The 21,959-nt window shown below is 47.7% G+C and overlaps 1 protein-coding gene across 7 annotated transcripts in view; it reads left to right on the top strand.

The window, feature by feature from the left end:
* PDE10A (phosphodiesterase 10A) overlaps positions 1–21,959 on the top strand; it is a 475,662-nt gene that overhangs the window by 219,061 nt on the left and 234,642 nt on the right. The window contains exon 1 of one of the 7 annotated variants that reach the window (XM_019749831.2): positions 16,245–17,536. The exons of 3 other annotated variants lie outside the window; for them this stretch is intronic. In XM_019749831.2, the coding sequence (XP_019605390.2) occupies positions 16,879–17,536 (658 nt within the window). In that variant the 5' untranslated portion in view covers positions 16,245–16,878. Of the gene's footprint in view, positions 1–16,244; positions 17,537–18,293; positions 18,439–21,959 lie in introns of those variants that run through there. 3 more of the 7 variants (XM_019749828.2, XM_019749830.2, XM_019749829.2) reach the window with 3 other exon arrangements.

The raw sequence follows: 21,959 nt of genomic DNA, 5'->3' as shown, positions 1-21,959 counted from the left end.
TGATTCAACATCCATAGAATTAAACCTCTGATGAAGGAGGACATAGACTTTCCTGGAATTTTCCACAGCATTTATGGATTACAAAGAGCAGAGGAACACGGTCACGCAGGGATTTCTTAGCCCGGTGAGGATCTTTAGTAAAAAATAATAATTTAAAAAATTATAGATGTGTTACTTGGTGCTAGTAAAGGTGTTCTATCGTAGATGGCCACCTGTTTCACTTCTGGGAAGTCAGGGTGCCATCTCGCCATCCCCTTCCTGGTTTGTACAAGTACTTCATTGAGTGATCTTAGGGCCAGTCCTGAGAGTGATACCGCGACAGAATCGATTTTGACAGAAGGTTAAAATGATCAAACACTATATAGAACTTTCCGTGAAATTTTAGCATCAAATACGTTCTGTTAAAATTCAGACTCCATCTATTCATTACATTTAACCTTTTGGATGGGGCCTTGGGGGAAATATCGCTATGATGCCCACACACAGATTCTGGAAGGTTCTTCTTCTCATGCCTTTGGAAAACTCAGTATAGGGAGGCACAGTACCATGGGGGTGGGGGTGCATGTGGGCACCTCTTGTTGTTGTTTAATAAGCCCTTATCTGGCTTTTCCTTCGCGATGCCCATCGACTGGGCTGTTTCCTAGAAGTTTGTGTTGGCGATGCCCCACCAGAAAATCCCCATTGTGTTCTAAATCACATTCATTTGTCCATGTTGCATCCTCCCACCTGTCACTTGGGATCTGTGCCAGTGCTCTGATAATGAGTTCCTTTTAGAGAACTCTCCCTATAGGTTTTTGTCTACATTGTCAGTTTTCCTTCCTGCTTGTCACCCATTCATTCAACAAATGTTTTTGTGACTGTGTGCTGTGTGTTAGGAGCTGTGCTAAATGTCAGATACAAGGGTCCATGAAGACCTGGTCTCTGTCCAGCTTTTGCGTTCCAGGGGAGGGGGAAGGGAAAGGGAACTGGACAAGCAAACAGACACATCTAACCCAAAAGCTAAAATGGGGCAAGTTTAGGTGTGTACCAGCATCCATGCGAGAGGCACCCGCCCAGATCGGATGGTGCAGGCACAGCTTGAGTGAAGCAGTGACGTGCCAGCTGACTCAAGCTAGAATCCAGACCACTGTTGTGATGGTCTTCGTGTCCCCAGGTGGTAATAAATGAAGTGTTTGGATACATTTGGCTACTTTAATAGATTGGTGGGAAATCAGCAAATCAAATACTAGATCAAGCACAATTTAGAGGGATTTCATCATGGCCATGTGAAATAGATTTTCCCGAATGACACCCACTGTTCTGTGAGTCACACGCCTTCTTTTGGCGAGGATAATTGCTTTCAGAGCAATTAAACTGATTCCCATTAATACTAATAGATGGATCAGCAGTAAGTTGGTCGAGGATCCCATGAACCCCGCTCAGCTCCTCACCTCCTCTAGCAGCTCCGCCAGGGCGGAAGGAGCAGTGGCAGCAGATGACCGTTCCATCTGCAGTCGCTCCGCGAACGATGTGCTTTGTGTAAGATGCTGCAGCTCAGAACCACTTCTGGGTAAATAACAAGTGTATTTGAAAACACTTTCTCATGGATGCTGGCTATGTCCTGTCCACGATTTGCTCGTCTTGGAAGGAAGGAGGTCTATGAAATTACTACAGATCCCCTCATAGTTTGAAGGAAGTCATAGTTAAATGCTGGACCAGCCCGGGCAGTGTCACCGGGAGCTCCTTAGAAATGCACAGCCTCAGCCCCACCCCAGGTCTGAGCCGGACACGCTGGGGCGTGGCTTGTTTTTCAGAGATTGTCCAGATGATCTGAACCAATGCTTTAAGGGGAAATACGCACACAAACACCTTTCCAAAACCATTATTGATGTGAGCATTATGCCTGAAAAATGTAATTTTGAAATTTTCCTTTAAAATTATTTCTATTGCTGTAGCCACATGGATCTCAGTGTTAGGACATTCACTTTTTATTCATTTTTTTTTTGTGCAGCAAATGTTGCTATTCACCATTTGTAACCTGATTTAATGATAGAGACTCCGATATCTATCACGTGGTCAGGATGGAGGGGGGAAACTAACATCTCTATGGGGCTCCATGAAGACCGGGTTATAATGAAAGGAGATTTGAAGGCTGGTCTGTTTCATATGGAAAGTTCCATACTATCCTCTCTAGGGACTTTCACATGTAATTTGCCAAGTAATTTGAAACTCTTCAGAATTATAGGTTCCATAGTAACGTTAAGATATTAGCACACAAAAGCATTTTCTTCAAGTTGGCCCCCTAAATATACATTTAGCAAATAGATGCATTTAGGAACAAGGTAATGAGTATTTTTGAAAGGAAGCATTTTTGTATCTTTCTGTTACACAGTGGTAACAGACATTTACCTAATGTTATACAGACATTTTCTAAGGTTCCTTTATCTAAAAATTATCAGCAGATTATGTCTCAAATTCAAGGTTAATTTATGTAAAGAAGACTCCATTTTCTTTCTTTCTTTTCTAGCTTTTTCCCCCCTTATTTTGCTTGAGAGGTGTCTATCTCCAGGGAAATCACCTCAAATTGTAGCTGGAACTTTGCCTTCTGGTAAAATAGAGAAAGAATAATTTTTCAATTTGTTTGCTCAGTGGAGTTTGCTACAGCTGAACTGTGATTCTTTTTGCTTTTTTGGCAGGAACTCACTGAAACTTTAGAACTTGCAAAATATTATATTAGGCCTTAAATCTCTCTTTTCTATACGTATTATCCCAAAAACTTAGAGAAGAAATTTCATGATGGAGTTTTTTTCTTTTCAGTTCTCCCAATTAGATGTTATATTCCTTAAGAGAAAAACCAAAGGACAAAGTCCATGATTGTCTTTGTTTCTATGCCAGTATTTAATGGTGTACCTAACCATATCTGGCCATACCCAATAGCACCCAACACAGGTACCCAACAGCACCCAACGTTACCCCCCATAGGTACCCAACAGTACTCACCATGGGTACCCAGCAGTACCCAACAGTATCCACCATCACTACCCAGCAGTACCCACTATGGGTACTAAATAGTATGCAACAGTACCCACCATGAGTACCCAGCATTACCCAAGGTGGCCATAAGATGGAGGCTATTTCAGAAATGCCACTTCCCAACCTTTTTCTCTGTGTCCTAAACTGGACACATGAAATCATGTGGGCCTGTGTCCTCAAAGGAAAGTGAAACAGGGCTGAACCTCGTTAAATACTCTCTCTCTGGGCCCCACACAGTTGACTCTCAGCGATTTGCTAGCTCATACTTCACTGTATGTTTCCTCCTGGTGAAGCAGGACAGCCTTACACCAAGGAGACTGTGACATACTTCCTCGGCACTCATATGCGTGGACAGCTGTGGGAGCCCAGCCTTGCTTTGTCCATAGTGTCTTGAGAAGGTTTCTGTCAGGAGGAGCGAGGGGCCCGGAGAGGTAAGAGCTGTGTCAGAACCCAGACTTTCCTTTTTCAAATAGCCTTTTCCACGCCATATTCTTCTTGGTAGGAAGGTGGGGAGAGGTTCTTCACCACTTTTTTGTATCAACTTTGATCCCCTATTTTTTTTTTCTGCTGGTACCTAAGGCTACTGTAGCATAAAGAACATTAAATAAGGATCAGGTTAGCTAGGTTTAAACCGAGGTTTATCTGCCTTAATTAGTTCTTAGAGCTAAACCACCTCACCCCTCTTTTAAGTCTACCTACCTGATGAGGTTGTTCTGAAGATAACCTGAGATGATCGATATGACAGCCCATTTTACTGGACACCCCAGGCCACAAAGACCTGAACTGAACACATGTCACATACTTCAAATGTCTTTCACACATAATATGTTATCAAAGTACCCTTCGGAATATTCAGATTCTCCAAATGGATCATTTCAATGGGAGGTTTTTTTTTTCTAGATAACCTCTCCTCCTCTTTCATCTCACAATGTGTTCCTTAACATGAAAGAATCTGGAAACATCTACCTGACTGCTTTAAATCTCTTTCTAGAAGGAAATAGACCATGTCCTTGTGGATGACAGTTGATTTGGTGGCTGTTGCTAGGATAGAATTTCTGCCACGTGTACAAAAGAATGTGCCTGCTAATTTATCATTCAAAGGGAATTTTTTTCTTTTTTGGTAAGAGCTAATGTACAAAAAGTGTTAGTACAAAGAGAGGAAGAGGGAGGGAGAAGCTGAGTGTGGGTGGTTGAGGGTTGTGATCTAGCTCTGTGAAAGTGTCTCTGAGTAACGATGTAAGCGACACTGAAGTTGGCAGAGAACCACGTCGCGTAAGAGAAAACTGTTTCCACAAGGCCAGTAGACTAGGAAGGGGGAACCAGTTTTTAATAACTTTATTTTGGAATCCAAATGAAATGGTTATGAGGATTTGAGCTTTCACAACTCTAGTTTAAATTTAAAAAGGAAATCCCCATTGCTTCTTAAGAGATGGTGCAGGGTATTTTTCTCCCAGAAATACATGAAAGAAAGGTCTGAATACAAAGGCAGTGGCTTGATAACATGGAAGGAATCATAGGAAGTATATTAATCAGGGTTCTTCTGAGAAATAGAAAGAGAATCAATACATTGGAGAGGGAGAAGGAGAGGGAGAGAGAGAGGGTGGCACGCAAAGTCTACAGATTTAAATGGCATCTAAAAGATAAAAGATGACTTCATTGACCTAACACTTGGGCACCAGGGCCTAGCAAAATTGACACGTAAAGTGAACCTTCACAGGAAGGAAAAAAGTTGATAATTTCAGGGAGATTTTGTGGTTTTCTTTGAAAGTTGTTTCTCGGTCCCCCTGGAGAAGACCCTTGAGCTCCCCCGTCATCTTCAGGGCTCTTTGAAGGTCTTTATTTCTATTCACTCCTGAGGTGAGAGGCCCATCCCAACACATAGGAAGGGAAGGACAAATGTGGATTGCCACTTTGACTAGCTCATAGCACCCCATCCTTCCAGAGAATCCAGGAAAAAAATAGACATGAAATATAGATGGTTGGTTGTAAGCAACAGTCATATCACGTGAGCCCACCCATGGTTCCCCATTCTGTGAAGAAGGAGAACCAAGGTCAATGGCACAAACAGCTCACATGAGCCAGTGCCCAGGACCTCTGGATCCTGGCCATGCCCATCCCTCTGCCCCTTCATCTGCTCCAGGCCCACTCACCTTCCTGCTCCTTCTCAAGAAGCCGCTCATGCTGGCCTCTGGGGGTCTTCACACAGGCTGCCCCTCTGTCACCTGTAGGCTCACCGCCCCCTCCCTCAGGTCTGGGCTCACATGCCAGGTGCTCTGTGGGCCCTGCCCCAGGACACTGCTGAGACTCTGCCCAGCTCCCCGGACCCCTCACTGTGTGTCCCCTCACGATCTACCGCCTTCCACAGTTGGTTCATTTATGGTATTTATTGCGTGTTATTCTCCATTCTGAAATACAGGCTTCCCCAGGGCCGGGGTGTGGTCTGTTTGGGTCACTCCTGTACCCCACATGCCTAGACTAATGCCTTGCACAGCATTAATACTTGTTGCCCAATTAATATTTGCTAAATGAATACATGAGCGATTTCCTAGTATGGTGCGAGGGTTGGCAGTCAGTTGCTCTGAATCCCCCTCTACAACCTTGCTGGGTTTTTCTGATTTGGGAAGAGGGAGGAGAACTTTTCAGTTTGCAAATCCTTGGGGACAGCCACATTCACGGGCACCCCTGAGAGCATTTGCACATCTAATTTTAAATGATCTCATTTTAACTAAATATAGAATGCAAATCATACAAGAAAATTTTCAATGAAATATTTTAAAGGCTTCTTTTCCTTTCTCAATATACTTTTCCCTTCTCAGTACTCAAAGAATAATGTACTTTTCTCTGATCAAATAAAAATAAGTCCTTATTGTAGACCCATGTATGATAAGCATTGTTAATAACTTGCCACCATGTACTGTACTTTTATTGACACTTTCCAAGGATGAACTGTGAAGTTTTATGATTCGGTCATTTTGCTTAATATATGTCCGCCAAAACAAAAACAAGCAAACAGAGCAGAATCTCAGGCTTCCAAAAGCATGTAAAAAATTGCCTGTTTGCAGAATAGCAAATTTATATTAAAAACTTAGCCATCTTTTTAGGGCAGACACAAGAGTATAGAAAACCATTGATTTTCTAATCTCAAATTATCTTGATGTTTTCACCTCTCTTCTTATCACTAAGATGATCTATTCCAAAAACTTAAGCTTGAAAACTTTGATCCTTTTTCCCAGAAAAAAAGGGTGCTGGGTGTCGTGTGCCGTGGGCATCTCGCTGGAGAAAGCTGAGACTTGGGGAGGAGGGTGAGGTCTTAGTGTGGCTCGGAAAGGTACTCGGAATGGAAACCACGTTTCTCGTTTGAGAATCAGGGCTGGAGATGCCCACAGAACACGTGAAAAGTCCCTGATGGAAAGCTGGAGTTGAAAGCTGCTGTTCCGGCGCTCACAGCCGGCAGGCACACTCTGTGCTCTGGTTTGGAAGAGCAATCTGGGCACTTTGAGCCGCTGGTGGCCTCTGTCCTACCTTTGTGAGGAGCTCCTTGGCTTCCTTTGGCCTGGTGAGGCCCTCGAGGGCCCTCAGTTACGCTGAAAGCTCATTGGCTGCAGCGCAGGTCCGTCCAGGGTGGCTCCTGTGAAATCCCTAGTGCCCACAGCAGGTCCGGGGGCCCGGGCATTTGTTCTGGACCAGCCACCGGCCTAATGGTTTCCACGTATTTTCTCTCTAAACTAACTTGTCCAAGGACTGCTAGGCTATGGCAGACGTCGGCTTCCAAACCAGGTCTGGTCTGACTCCAGAGGCCAATTCTGTTTGTTTATTTGTTTGTAACATTTCTGTTTACTGAGTGCTTACTACAAACCAGGCACCTTGCTAGGAATGTTCACACACAATCTTCTATCATTTTCACAGCCACACTAGGAGGTGAATATTGTTGTTGTTCCCACTTTAAAGATAGAAAATGAAGCTCAGAGAAGTTGTCTATTTTGTCTAGAGACACACACCTGGAAGGAGGTAAAAGCAAGATTTGAACCTGGGCAATTTGTTCGCAGAACGAAGACACGACCTGGTGCCTGCGTGAGTCTGCCCAGCTCAGCTCCTCCTTCCCCAGACGACCTTTATACCGTTGAGTATAGACGTGGATACAAAGAAAACTTTCATTAAAATTTAAAATTAGAGATTTTACAGGCCACATTCTTTTACTATACTCCAAAAAAAGAAAATAATAATAATAATGTGGCTGAAAATATTTTTCACTACTTAGAAATTGATAAGCATGCTTCTATATAACCCGTGTATCAAAAAAGCATATTAAAACTGAAATTAGGAGCCATCTGGAAATATATGAAAAGGGGAATGTTTTATTTTGAAGACTGTGGGATCCCAAAAAGCTCAACTCAGGGAAAATGCATGGACAGAAACGCCTTCAATGTGAAAGAAGAAAAACTAAAAATAAAGGAGCTGAATACACTTCCAAAAAAATTAAAAAACAAATAAAAATTGAAAATGCAGGTAGAGAATTCCTGAACAACTGAACCTCATACCACACAAAGTGAGAGAAAGTAAAAGTAAATAGACTGACTCTTTCAGACCTGAGTGGTCTGTAAGTGGGGGGCGTGGGAGGTGGGGGAGGGTCTCAGGATCTCCAAGGGGTCCATCCTGCCACCACTCCACAGTGACCCCTGCCCTTTGGGAACCTAGGTTTTAAACATTTTCTTTCTAAAACCAAAATGCTGCGTTGGTCTAACAAAGCCAAACTTGCTGTGGTGTGAAAGAAAACAATTAGAAATACTTAACGGCTATGCTTTCCGTAGTTTGGGGTAGCATGCATCAAAGTGGGGTGACAGTCCCACGACATGAGATGTTCACTTTTGTAAATCAAATGCTATACAAATGCACTGGACAGTTTTACACACTAACAGGGAATCTGTTAAATTCCCTAGAAATGGTGCATACCCCTTTCTCTTCAATCTCGTTCATCCGTTGGAAAGTTTGAATTTTCACTAACTGTTTTCATCATAATTATGCTGTGCTTGGTGACTGCTTACTCAACAAGTAAACCAGGATTCTCAGTCCCCTTTAAATTATTTGCCCTTTGAAACTCATGTGTCGCCAATGATTTTGGGGCTTTTGGTGAGAAGCTTTTATAACAACAGTATAACTTGCTCTATTTAGTTTGGACTCTTGTTTCAAAATCTCATAAAAAAAATACTCGTTTTGGATTTTGCTATTGTTACAAAGCTTCCAATTTGCTTTTTGTGATTGTGAATCTGTACTTTCACTTTTCAACGGAGACTGACCCCCACCCAGTACACTTCGCGGACCATTCCCTCATCTAGCCCCACCGCCACCCCAAGGCTGCCAACGTGCCCAGGAATTGTGACGGGGGTTCTGTTACCCTGCAGTGTTTTAAAGTCAAACGTGAATTTTATAAACCAGATCAGAGATCTGAAAATTTTTTTTAAATTCACGATTCTATTTTCTTCAGAGTTTAACCGTGCCCAGTGACTCTCTTCTGGATGAGCTCACCTAGAAATGACAGCTGGGGCACCTGCTGAGTGGTTAGTTCCAGCTGTCATTGTCAGGAGCAGTGGGGACCCACCTTGCCAGCTGGACAGGGGGTGGGAGGTGCTCTTATAATAGATCTGATAAAGGCTGGCAACTCCAGTGGGCCACAGCAAATGCTGCAGTTGTGTGAAAAAGCTTTGGTCACGCTCAAAGATGTGGCTGCACACCGCTGACCACTGAGACATAGATGAGTAATGATACCTTTATGCCGTCAGAGGGTTTCTGATAAACTTGGTGGGAATCTTCTTCAACCAGAATCAGGTTCTAAATGCAGAACTCAAAGAGCTATTGTAGTGACTCATAGATCTATCTCCCTGTATTAACCTCTCCATTGGATTTCTCTACATCAGACCTCAAAAGCTCAAACCAGACTTCACCTGTGTTTTATGGTTACTTAAGAAATAAGGTTTGACTGAAAACAGGTAGATAGATTTTCGGGGCATACTTACTAATAACCCAGACAGAAACAGGCCTGTTGAGTGTGTAAACCTGCTTTCACGGGAAGAATATTTGAATTGAGCCCTCTTTAAAATGATCTCACTTTAATAAACACACAGTTCTGGGAATACTGAATGTTAACATCCTGCCTTAGAGAATAAAGCACAGTATCCACCTCACGGGGAAATCACAAGCCCGAGGCTGCCTTCATAGCTGCTTTTCCTCAGGTTTATAATCTACGTGTGCAAAAGTCTACACAATGAGCCCAAATTTTAGACATAATTCTTGACGGTTCTGAGCGGTGCCAAGAGTCAATTAACTGAGTCTTTTGAGTGCAGCCATAATGAGCACATTCACAGGGAGACATACAAAAGTCTTTTTGCGGGCGGCAGAATGAGCAATTATTTTCTCCTCCTGGGCGGATGTAACTTGCAAGTGGCTGTGTAAATGGTGCATGTGTTCAGTTCTGGAGATGAGGTGGCCAGACAACCGGGGCTGTATTTACGCTCTGATCACTCTGGGGTACTGTGCTCACTGTACCTCTGAAAAATAAAGCCACCAAGCTTAGCAGTCTCATTTTTAACTGGGTTTAATGGAGTAGGAGGGCGTTCAGAATGTTTGTGCTGTCATTCCATCATCAGACGAGTTGATGTGAGCTAATGATGTCCCTTGTATTTCTCAGCGTACCTCTGGTAAGGCCTTTATGCCATGGGTGGGAAAACAGCCACTGAATGGCAACTAGGACGTAGCTGCCTTAAAGGCAGCCTTCCTGTCCTGTATTTCACTCACATGCATTTTGGGATGACTTGTGTTAAGAAGTGTGTTAGGAGTATGTCCATCTATACACCATAAAACACAGGTCCTGGAAGCAAGATGCTCATTTTAGGACGAGGGGCCACCCTCGGACACTCGGGAAGGAGAGGATGGACAGAGTCTACACAGAACATGCAAATTCTTGCCCATTTGCGGCTTTCTCTGTGGTTTCCCACACGCGCCCTTGACCATCCACGGGTGGCAGGATTATTTGTCCTGGCCCCTGACGAATGGCACCCTTTGAATCAGTGCCGATGTTCCCTTCCTGCCCAGTTGTACACAAGGGTACAGACTTGGGCTTGGGCCCACTGGGTCCTTTAAACAATGACCAATGGGACATGGTAAGCGAAACCAGCCAACTATTGATGCCACTTAGCTTTGGTGTGTTTGGTGGTCTTGACTGCCATGGTGAGGTCCATCAGCCGGAGTGTCCGTGCACAGCAGACTAACATCTCATAGGTAGAAAGTGAAATGAAGGTTTATTATGGAGATCTCCAGTCAGGAGCATACGTTTGGCTTTTTAGTATGTTTTTTTCAAGTAGGGTTGCTATACTAAATAATCGTTTCTTATTACTCGTGGCAGGGATGGTGGGTTATCTGATAGGGCAAGGGTCCTTTCTTAGGATTATTTTGAACACTCGTAGACATAGTGCAGGATAGTGTGCCAGGAGCACATGACTCTTGGCTGGAGAGTCCTGGAAACTTCCAGTGGAAACCAATACCAGAACGGAATGCTGGAGAGAGAGGGAGAAAGGTGAAGTCGTGCGCAAGCATCCACCTGGAGTCAATGAAGACACAGACCTGAATGCAGGAGCCCCCATGCTCAGCAAGGACCCACACTCCTGGCTGCTCTGTTTGAGACAATGAAACCCTATCAAACAACTGCTTTCCTGTCAGGAGCATGAAGTGGCTATGAATGAGCTCTGGGGGCGGGGGGGAACCCCAGCTCTGTGACAACACCTTCTTGAGGACTACAGTGTTACTTAGTACCGCACATACACATCAAGTTAAAGCCCACCTTCTGCACTAAACTTCATGAACGTGTCCAGAGACGATGAAGATACATTGTGTCACTGCCCCTTCCTTCAACTACCAATCTGCGAGATCTCTCTGGCTCTCGGTAAGTCATACAGATAACAAACGGGGCTGGAAAACACAAGGCTGCTCATCTTCTGGCTTGTGTGAGTCCTGTTTTCTTGTAAGAGTCCATTTCAAAAGATGTAATATTCAAAGTCCTAGTTCCAGCTCACATGGGAGCATGGTTCTTTTCCAGAAGCCGGATGGTGTGTGTGCCAGCAAGAGAAGGGCCGACATGGTCTAGACAAGGGCCTTCTGTCATAAAATTCAAACCCTTGAAACGTGTGCCCGGGCCCTGTGTGTCTGGCAGCATCCTGGACGTCAGCCGCCCAGGGTGCTTGGGTCACTGCACATGGCTCTCTTTTCCTCTGGGCACTTTCGTAAGAGAAGCTCAGGGAGAAACCTGGCTTTGTAAGTGACGTCAGAACAATTCACCCACACGCAAGAACCCAGCCTCCACTGCCTGCCCTTAAATGCCCGTCCATTCCTGGTCCAGACCGGAACACAGTTTGCCGTGCCTACTTGTGCCCCAGGCCAGACCTTGCTTTTTTTTTTTCTTTTCCTGAGATGAACAGAAAAGAATACATTCTCTGGATTAAATGAGCCGTTTTGATCTTCATTTTTGAGACAAATCTGTAAGAGCCAAGAATGTTTCTTCTTCCCACAACTGCATCTGACCTCTTGGATAAATGTCAAGGCTCATTATAAAAACATGGCTATTAAGATAAAATAGTTTGCAAAAACGATTTCTGAGCCACCGATGGAGACTGCTTATTTCAAACCATGTCCACCGTACGTCATTTGAACATCACAGGGTACTTTGTGTGGCCCTAAGGCAGTCGTCGGGTGGGATGGATGGGACACAGCAGGAATGTGGGCCAACGTTTGTGAGACTTTGTGCTTGTCATTTGTGCCTCAGGTGTCCCTAGGGGTCAGGACATGCCACCCTGAGTAAGCCATTCCTTAACCATGCTGTTTACCCCAACACCCCTCTGTAATTCCTACTCACATGCTTTAACCAGACTTTGGCGCTCCTAAAAAACCCTTTCTTTCTTTGGGGCCCTATTTTATACATATAGACTTCTCTCATTCTGCTCAGTATTGGACTCTAAAAACACAGTATCAAACGAAATTGATGTGTCTGACTTGTAAAAGTTTGGTGAAAATATTATCATGTAACTAGGACTCACAGGTGTACTGTTACTGGTGTGTTTTTGAGAAACAAAAACTACTTCAGCATTCTGCAAATCTCAATGGGCTTCTAAAGTAATTTACTACTTTTTTAATGGCAACGTCTTCAAAATTGAGTTTTGTGTCACAACCAGCACTTACATAAGAGACTTAATGCGCACGTGGTCACCACAAGGATTCGTGACTGATTATGTAACCTCAGTGTGTGAAGAACAGTGTCCTCCGGGCTAGGGACTCACAGCCATTAAGCAGAACTTATTTTCAGGGGAGAAGTCAGTGTTTTGCATTTGATTAATGAAAATGTCCATTTGCATCTTATTATTCATCAAGAAACACACTAACCCCTTTCTCAGAAGGTATGGATACTTAAGAAGATTGATTTGGAATATTAATGTTTTAATAATCTTCCTACTTAAAAAATAGTCATTGATAATTAAACACTATTTTAATGTTTTTTTAATGAAGAATAATACCTATACTAGTTTTTAGTTGTTTTATAACATAAAACAAGCATAAAATTGTAGTTTGTTTTACAGTTAACTTGAATTTACAAAAGTGATTTAAGTGAAACTGAAGATCAAGGAATATTAGGGGTAGCTGAAGTTGTTTCTATCACCTATGGTCTGCGTTCAAGGATGTCCCATTCAGTGTATTGGCTATAATTTATAATATTATTTTTCTCACTAAAATTATAATGGCCTTTGTTTTTAGGCTTAACTACAATCGTGTAAGAATGCATCCCTCAGTTTAGTTAAGATTTGCTAACATCCACACTAATAGGAATGTGTAACCAGTTGGCATGTAGGTGACAGGTGGGGAGCAATCATTGAGTGCCTATTGTGTACTGGCCTTTACTCACGATTATGAGTGGTAGGAGAAGCATGCCCCAATATCAAGGTGTTTGAAATGGAACTGTCAGTGCAAATTATGCATGCGGAAAATTTCTTAGGAAGACATTTAATGCAACATGTTCATATGCGCAGACAAAATACATTTGTTTCAGGAATCTAGACAACAGAGTCATGATGGATGGGGGCTGGGAAAAATTGGAGGAGGCTTCCTGAAATATAGAGCTAGGAGCAAGGAATTTGGTGGGCTTGGGAAGAGGAAAACAAATGCCTGATTACTGAGTTCCACTTATAACATGCCCCATGCTGATTCAGTGGTCTTTTTAGAAGCAGAGAGTCTGTGTGCCACATCACGCCTGAATGACTTGTGCACTGATCATTTACTAGCAGTGAAATCCAGAAGCTTGACGTGTAAAGCCCCCACGTTTCCACTGGGCTAGAGGATGAAAGCCACTTGTTTTTGAGTTATTTTGCTCAGACCACATTGTATTTTCAACAAGTCACAAAAGTTAAAATCAATGTAAAGAAAATGTGTCTTTGGTATAGACTTCATCTGCATAAGAAAATGAGTTTAACATCTAATCAACTTTTGTTTTACATTTTACAAAGGAAGGTTACAAGCATTTGAAAAGAGAAAACAGATTATTCAAGAACCAGTTAGCAATTTAAAACTTACAGCTGTAAACAGTAACATCAAAAGTTGTAAAACAAAATTAAGACACAAGCCTGCTTGATTAAGACCAAGGAATTCATAAAACATTAACTGCATTGATTGTAAACCTAACTCTTAGGCTATTGAAAGGGGAGCATGGTTAAGTTATCATTAAAAATTCATAGTTTTATGAGGAAAATTGTAATTTAAAAAATTTCTTAGGATCTCCCTTGACCCGTATTTTAAAATGTTTTTAAGAACATATAATTCAAATTAGAGAATAACCAGGCAGTTATTATTTCCTCTATAAATGAGTTATTATACATAAAATCCTACAACTAATATAGAATGAACTTGATTTAAAAATAACCATAAATGAAGAATGCTTGGAGAATTTAAATATACTTATGGTAACATAGGTGCATTAAGGAAAGGTTTCATCGCCCATACAAACTTCCTTCTTCATCATTTGGTAAAGAGCAGACAAATGCTTTATATTTTTAGAATGTTGAATTACTATAATTGTCATAACTTTGGTACTTTTAGTGGTATTACCTGCCTTCTTAATATTCTTTTAGTTTTTGTTCTTTGCAGAGTGGGCTTGCATTTTCTCAACTGAGAATGAGGAAAACCGTTTATTTCACAAGGAGCACGCCATGGTGTGAATTCCTGCATTGCTCTTCCCATGCCGCTGGAGTTGTACTGTAATCCAAGTTAATTTTGACACAGCACTAAATTGCAAACTTTATGGGGACTATCAAAATGCAGAGTTCTCATAACTATGGGCCAATGTGTTCATTCATAAAAGGTTTGGACAAACAAATATTTAGGGACAATCTTCTCCCTTTTCTGACATGTCACTAGAGAAGATCAAAGAGAAGGGAAAGAATGCACGAGAAATATATTCTACAGGTGTGGAAACCCCTGGACACAGGGGTGAGTGGGAGCCTTTGTGTCTGTTTGTAACGTAAATCTTTGACTAAACAAAATTTCTTGAAGACTGGCTAAGTGGCCACGTGCCTATTGCACTTACATGATCAGAAGTGGACTCCAGTATTAAATATGGAGAAGCCTAACAAATGTAATCCATCATCCGTAAACATCTCCGTAACGCGTTCCTTTTCCGTTGTCATGCTTTGTCTTTTTACTTTGTCCAGGAAATGTGTATCTTCCACCAAGTATTTGGAGAAAAGGACGGAAAATAGAAGTTTGACTCCAGAAAAGGGTTAAATGAAAATCCTACAGTTTGCATCCTAATTTAACAGACTCAGAACAAATATTTGATGTTTTCCGCCCTTCGCCGGTATGGAGGTTTAGATTCAAGTTACACGTAAATTTATTTGTAACTGGACAGTCACTTTAATGACTCCAAAACGGCAAGTAAAGAAACTTAAACGACAAGGAGAAACATTGTGCGTGCAAAGGAACGAACAGCGAACACTCCGAGGAGAAACACATCCTCCCTGACCCGGTGGGAAGCCCCCGAGACGCTGCGCGCGGGACCGGGACTGCAGCCCTCACGAACCCGCGACTCGCAGGAAAGTTGCAAGTGCCGGGTGTGCGCGTCCCAGAAGCGGCAGCCTCGAGGCTGCAACAAACCGGACAACGTTCAAGGTTTTCCGTCGTCCCCCCCAGCCCCAAATACAAAGCAACACGGCAAAATCCCCCCTCAGTAAGGTAAGCGTCACCGGGATCCTTTTCTCGTTCCCCAAGTTTAGGGATTCCGATTTGGTGAGTGCAGGGTCTGGCGCCAGTACGCGCCATGCTTGGAGCCCTCAGCAATTGCCCAAAACGCCGCGGACTTGGCTGGGGGAGGAGACCCGCACCGTGTCCGGGCGCCCCACGACTCCAATTTGATGCAAATACAAATACGCCCTTTTGCATTGCGGGATGTTTGGATGGGAATGGGGGAAAGTATAGACGAGGGAAGAATCTGCAGAGCGCTTCAAAGTAACACCTGAGAACTGGAAGGAGAGAAGAAAATGTGGAGGGCCTGGGGTCCCGAGCCCTGCGTCTGCCCAGTGTCGGAACCGCCCTGCAAGCCTCGGGCTCAGGTGACCGCCTTGCCCTTCTTGAAAACTGGGCTTTGGCGCGCGTGCATCACTCCTGGGAAGGTGACCTAGTTCAGGGAGTCTGGACAGCCCATCCCACCGTGGGACAGCAGGTTGATCGACCCAACTCCGGCACCGCGTAGGTGGAGGACCCGCCACGCACGCCGGCCGGGAAGCGGACACCCGCGCGTCCGTGCGTTTCGGCGCTCCAACTTCACAAACTTTTGGCAGCTCCTCGTTCGGAGCGCCCTTTGGGCAGCAAGCACACTTCCCTTCAGTAGCAACAGTCTGGATTCGGAGCTTGGGAAAGAGGCAGTGGGTGGGGGGATCGGACAAGGGTGGGGGGCGGGGGAGTGTCCAAGAAAGCCGCAGGTGATGAGGCGGTCCTGGGGCTTTGGGGCGATGATCTCAGTTTTTCTTTACTGAGCCATAGTTTGCCCTTTCCATTTTCTGACGTCACCGGGGCAAACTGGGCAAACGCGAAGCTCGTTTTATGGTGGGTATCAGGAAGGCAGTGCTGGATGGAGCGGCTGTCTAAACAAACCTTAGTTTATTGGAAACACTGCGCGTTGATTTAACCCCCAACCAAACGCCCGAGTTTGAACTCCCCTCGGGGAACTCAGAGCACAGCTCGGTTGGAGGTGCTGGCCCGCCACCAGGAGGGTTCCCTGGCTGGGACGAGGGACAGGCCGACGTGGCTCGCCCAGCAGAATCCGGAACACCACATCCAGATGTGACGACGCCCCGCAGAGCCGCAGGCATTCCCCGCCCTCCTGCCCCGGCCGGCGCGCGCACTGTCCGCAGAGGGCCGCGGGGGTGCGGGGCCTGGCGCTGCCGGGCAGAATCGCGGCGGGGCGTGCTGCGTGGGCGCGAACGGTAGCGGCGTGGGGAGCGCCCGCTCCGCCAGTGGGCGTTCTCTGCAGCCGCCGCCGTCATCGCCTGCACCGGTGGCGGCATCGCGGCGCTTTTCCCCCGCTGCTTCGGAGCAGTGGCCGAGGCTCGGCCGCCGGAGCGCGCACGAACCACGCCACGCTTGCAGGAGGCGTCTCCGCAGCCCCTCGCCCCGCCTGGAACTCGCCGCGGCCCAGGGACCTCACGCACCCAAAGCGGAACACGATGTGAGATTGGGCCGCGAGGGGCGCGGAAGACGGGAGAGAAGCTCGGGACCGACCGGCCGAGGAGGGCAGGTCCCGCGGGGGCGGAGCCCGCCGCGTCCAGGCCGAGGAGGAGGGCCATGGCCAGCCCCGAAGAGCCGCTCGCTCCCCGCCCCCAGGCCCCCCTGCTAGCGGCCGGGGACCAGCCCGGCTCCGGCCACTGCAAACTCCGCCCGGAGCCCCCGCGCCCGGCCCCCTCCTGCACAGGCCGCGCCAGCCCCGCGAGGGGCCCTGGCACCCAGTGTGCGCGCGGCGGCGGCTGGGTCGCGGCCCGCGCTCCCGTCGCGCTCGCCTCCGCCTCCCCTGCGCCCCCCTCCTCTCCACCTTCCTTTTGCTTCTGGCCGCCGCCCCCGCCCCCTCCTGCCCTCCTCCCCTTCTCATCTGCCTATCACCTCCGCGTGCGGCTCCCAGGAAGGGGGGGCGCAGCCGCGGCTCGAGGAGGCGGAGGACTACTGGCGGCTCCCTCGAGCGCCCCCCCGAGCAGCAGTCCCCGCGGCAGCGGCGGGCGGCGGCGCCTCGTCCTGTCCCCTGCTCTCCAAGGTTTGCTGCTCCCGGCCCGCGGCGGGCCCTGGCCGCCGCCGCCCCGGCTCCCGCTCCGCCCGGCCGCCCGCCTCGCGGGCTCCCCCGGCTTCGCCCTCGCCGCCGCGGCCCCGCTGCTCTCCGGCTCCGACATGGAAGATGGACCTTCTAATAACGCGAGCTGCTTCCGAAGGTTGACCGAGTGCTTCCTGAGCCCCAGTGAGTGCCGGCTCCACGTCCCCGCGCTGGGGGGCGGGCAGGGCGCGAGTACCCAGGCGTTTGGCGCCCAGCGGGCTTCCCCGCAGGGGCGCAGGCTGCAGGCACAGTGGGGGCGCCGGGACGCCGGGGTTTCCCAGGCTCCGCGAGCGTGTGGGGGGGAAGGGTGACCCGGAGGGCGGCGAGCGTTTAGAACCGGACCTGCTGCCAGTCGCGGGTGCCTCGGTGCAGTTTCTGGCCACACTTCCCCGACACGTCTTTATACTCCCCGCTCTGTGACCACGCACTCCTGCCTCTCCCCTCTTTAGCCTGGAACCATGCGGCTGGAGTAAACGCGCTTCCTTCCACTAGGAGTCCCGTCCCCTGAGGCCCCTGGTTGGGCGAGGGCAAGCCAGGGCCCCGAACCCGGCGCTCCCAAAGGTGAAGGCGCTGGTGGTTCCCGGGGTTCAGTGTCGGCGCCAGGGCCGCTCTCCGTCCGCCCCCTCCCGTGACCCTGTTCCAGAGCGAGGACTAGGTGGGTGCAAACGGGTGCACCTCCGCGGAGAGGGAGCACCCCAACCCGGACTCCACTTTCTGTAGAGCTCGGGGCTTAGCCGGCGCTCGGGCTGGTGAAAGCAAGGACAATGGGGCGTTAGGTTGGAGGAGAGAGGCGCCGCCCGTTCGGAGCCTCGGGCCGCGACCCCGGGAGGACCACGGCCAGTCCTACTCCCCAGCTCGGGGTGCGAGGCTGAGAGCACGCTGGAGCAGGGTTGGCAGAAGGCGTGTCACGGGGGAGGGGGACAAGCCAGAGCAGAATAGGCAAAGCAGAGGTTCTCTAGAAAGCAGGAGGCAGGAGACGTTAATGGAAGAGGCGCCCGGTGCGCAGAGAAGGGGATCGCCTTTGTCGTGGATGGAGGGCGAGCGAGGTGAGGACGGGAGATCCGGCGCCAGGCGGGTGAGCGAGATGTGCCGCCCGCGGGGCACTGGCGACTCCGGCGCCAGGCGGGTCGGGCGCGGCTCCTCGAGGCCCTGAGTGCGGGGCTCGGGCGCCACGGTCCACCGCGTGCGCACCGAGCCTTTGTCTGCTCCTTGCTGGGGAGCCGCGTTCGCGCGGCGCCTTCTCCCGGCAGACTCGTCCAGCGTTGGGTTGCTGTTTCGGCTTCCTGCTCTCCTCTGCCGCTCACCCCAGCCCTGCCTCCCGGGCACTCAGGGTCCAGCCCCTCCTCGCGGCCGGAACTTGTCCGGATGCCTTTGGGGCTCAACCTGGGGGTGTGCGAGCTTGTCCATGATCCCGCCTCTCGGGCGTGGGTCTGTTCAGGGCGACCTCGTGGTCCGGCGGCCTCTCACACACCCGCGCGGGCTCCGGCTCGGGAGTCTGTGCTCCTACTTGCAGGCTGCGTTGATTTGCGGGGCATGGGGCCTGGGCTCCCAGCTGACCCCCATCGGGCAGCTTCCCCTAGTCTGAAGGTTCATAGATGCTGCAGTCTGGGCACGAGGGGCTCGCCTGTTGCCTACAGACATGTTAGGCATGGACGTTTTCACTTGTGGAGACAGAGCCAGGGTGGCCGTGGATGGAAAGGGGGGAGAGCACGGAGCGCTCAGCCAGATCTGACCTGCATTGGGTCAGACTCAGGCCTGGTCTGGGACCGGAGTCCTGCCTGTCCCCTTCCTCCTACACTTGTGAATTCCTTCTTTAAGAAATTAACATCTACCTTTTACAGTTGTCAGCTGCTGGGATGGGGGGTTGAAGGCTGCCACATTGTACCTATGACAACATTGGTTTTGGGAAAGGGTGGTGCCAAAGAGAGGGGTGTAGGCTTTGGGATGGAACCTGTTTTCCTAAAGCCATGAGGTTTCTGTTTGTTTGTTGTTAATGCTGTTTGTGAGCCTGAGGCTGTACACCCTGTAGGACTGTTGTGAAGCAGAAAGAAGGTGCACAGGTCATGTCCATGAACTTGTCCAAGGGGCTTCCCCTTTGGGAAGACAGAGGACCTGGAGGAGAAGAGGGCTGTCCCTAGGCTCCTTCCCCTTTGCCGAGAGTTCCCAGAGGGGAAAGCCCAGTGATAGTACACTCAAGAGTTTGTGGTCCCCCCCACCCCACCCAGCCAAGTCAGCAGAGGGTAGTGTGGCATTTGAGTAGGAACAAGAAACTACAAAAGTCTTTGGGACATTGCTAAGGTAGTAAGTACAAAGGCACTTTTAAGGACAATCTGTTATTAGACCCACCTCCCCCGAAAGTGGGAAGCAGCTAGATGGATGATTAAAGGGCAGTGGCCAGTTTCTGTGGTGCTGCTCTCTCTAGTCTCCAGTTTTGGGGTCTTTGTTTCTGTCCACTGCTGCACGACCAGACACATTGGTCTGAATTGTGGAAGTACCTGAAGCTTGGCAGACTTTTTTTGATATTTGTCAGTAAAAATGAGCCTTTTTGGGAAGAAAGAAAAAAAAAAGCAACCAAACCTGGATTCTAGAAGAATGTAAAAATGCCCAAATGCATACAGATGTGTCTTGCTGCATGTTTATTTCCCTTTTCCCTTTCCCTTTGATCTCTTTGTCTTAACGGGCAAGTGTCATGCAAAGGCTGCTGTGAGCAATTATTGTTTCTGGGAATGCCTGTTTTATTTTAATCATCATCAGAGAGCAAATCGTGTGGAAGGTATAATGTACTAGTTCCGTTCCTGGCCATTTGGGCACTGCAGTTGGTTCACACTCATTACTGGTCCCCTCAGTCATGCAAGGAACAAATACATGAAAAGCTACCTCCACTTGCCAGGTGCTGCCCTAGCCAGGCCCCTGTCCCGGAGGACCCAACGTGAGCAGCCAACAGGGGCGTGCCTCCAAGAAGTGGGTTCAGCAGGGAAGCCAGTGCTGCAAGGGTCAGTGGTCTTCCTCCATCCCTACCAGGCCCGGCCTGGCTTCCTCTCACTCCGCCATCAGCCGTTAGTTGCTGACTTCTGAACTGGCCGGAAAGTTGCTGATGGAATAGAAAAATCTCTGCCCTGGGAGAGCCCCAATCCTGCTGAAGGGAACCGAGAGGCCCTCGTTGCAGTGGTGTGTGTGTGTGTGTGTGTACGTACACATACACGCAAAGGAAAGCCAAGAAGTCATGCTGTAACAGTCCACACTTGGTGCTGTGCTGGGAAGGGTAGGATATAGGCTGTGGAAGAAAGGCTTTGGCAGCTGAGTTGAATATGGGGCCCAACGACCTTCCCACTCGGAAGTTGTGTCCTCCTCTCCCTCACCAGGGCTCCCACATCTCTAGGTAATAATGTGTGGGACACCAGTGGGCTGCTCCGAGTGAGGCAGTGAGCTGAGGGAAAAGCATACGGTTGGTCGGGGAGGAATGGAAACACACAGAGTGAGAGGGGAAAGACTTGTGCACGCAGACTGCACGTGCCGCTCCAGGCCGCAGGTTCTTGTGTGTTTCTCAGTGCAAAACAGAAAACGTGTTTGTTTTCAGGAATTGGTGGGTTTTAGGTGTACTCCGCATCCATCCGTCTTGCTCTGTTTCTTGAGAGTTAAGATACTGTGTGGCCAACACTTGAGCAAAGTGAGATAAATATCCCTTTTAAGAGCGAATGTGCTTAACACATAGAAGCTACACTCGACTTCACATTGCACTTATTTTTATGGGCCCGGTGAGACTGAGATTGCTGAGGGATGCGAGGGACAGAACAGCAGTGGGTGTAAATCAACCAGCAGCTGAAGAGCAGGTAACCGTTGCGTACGCATTCAGTGCAAATTGTTTGAGGGAAATGGAAGTATTGGTAAGTGTCCCCTCAGAGGACTTGGAATGTAGACATGGACACCTCCCACAGAACCAGGCTGTGAGTTCTTCCTGCCTGGCCAGGGTGCAGGTCAGGGTCCCTGTGTAGAGATGTGAGTGACTGTTTAGGCTGCAGTCATCCGAAGCGGCTGATATCCAAAGGACAGGCTGTTTGAACTGGAACTATTTAGGTTTGTTCATTTTAATTTCACATTTCTCATTTAAGTAAAAAACAAACAAACAAGCAAAAAACAAAAAAACCTGCATGAACAAATTTCACATTTCTCATTTAAGTAAAAAACAAACAAACAAGCAAAAAACAAAAAAACCTGCATGAACAAATTTCACATTTCTCATTTAAGTAAAAAACAAACAAGCAAAACACAAAAAAACCTGCAAGAATTTAAATGAGAAACGGGAAATAGTACAAGATGATCTCTTCTGTCATCTCAATGTGATACATTACCCTTACATAATTTTGCACTTAAAACTTTTTCTACCCCATTAGGGAAAAAACAGGCAGTACAATGAAATAAATAAGTCCTGGGGATGTCTCGTCCGGCTTGGTGACTCCTTAACAGTACGGTATTGCATATTTGAGAGTTGCCAAGAGACTGGATCTCAAAAGTCCTCATCAGAAAAAAAGAATGGGCTGCACTGGGCCATTAAGCAAATACTAAGATT

Source organism: Rhinolophus sinicus, linkage group LG05 (genome assembly GCF_036562045.2).
Source record: "Rhinolophus sinicus isolate RSC01 linkage group LG05, ASM3656204v1, whole genome shotgun sequence".
Lineage (NCBI taxonomy): Eukaryota > Metazoa > Chordata > Mammalia > Chiroptera > Rhinolophidae > Rhinolophus > Rhinolophus sinicus.
This window is presented reverse-complemented; position numbering and strand designations above follow the sequence as displayed.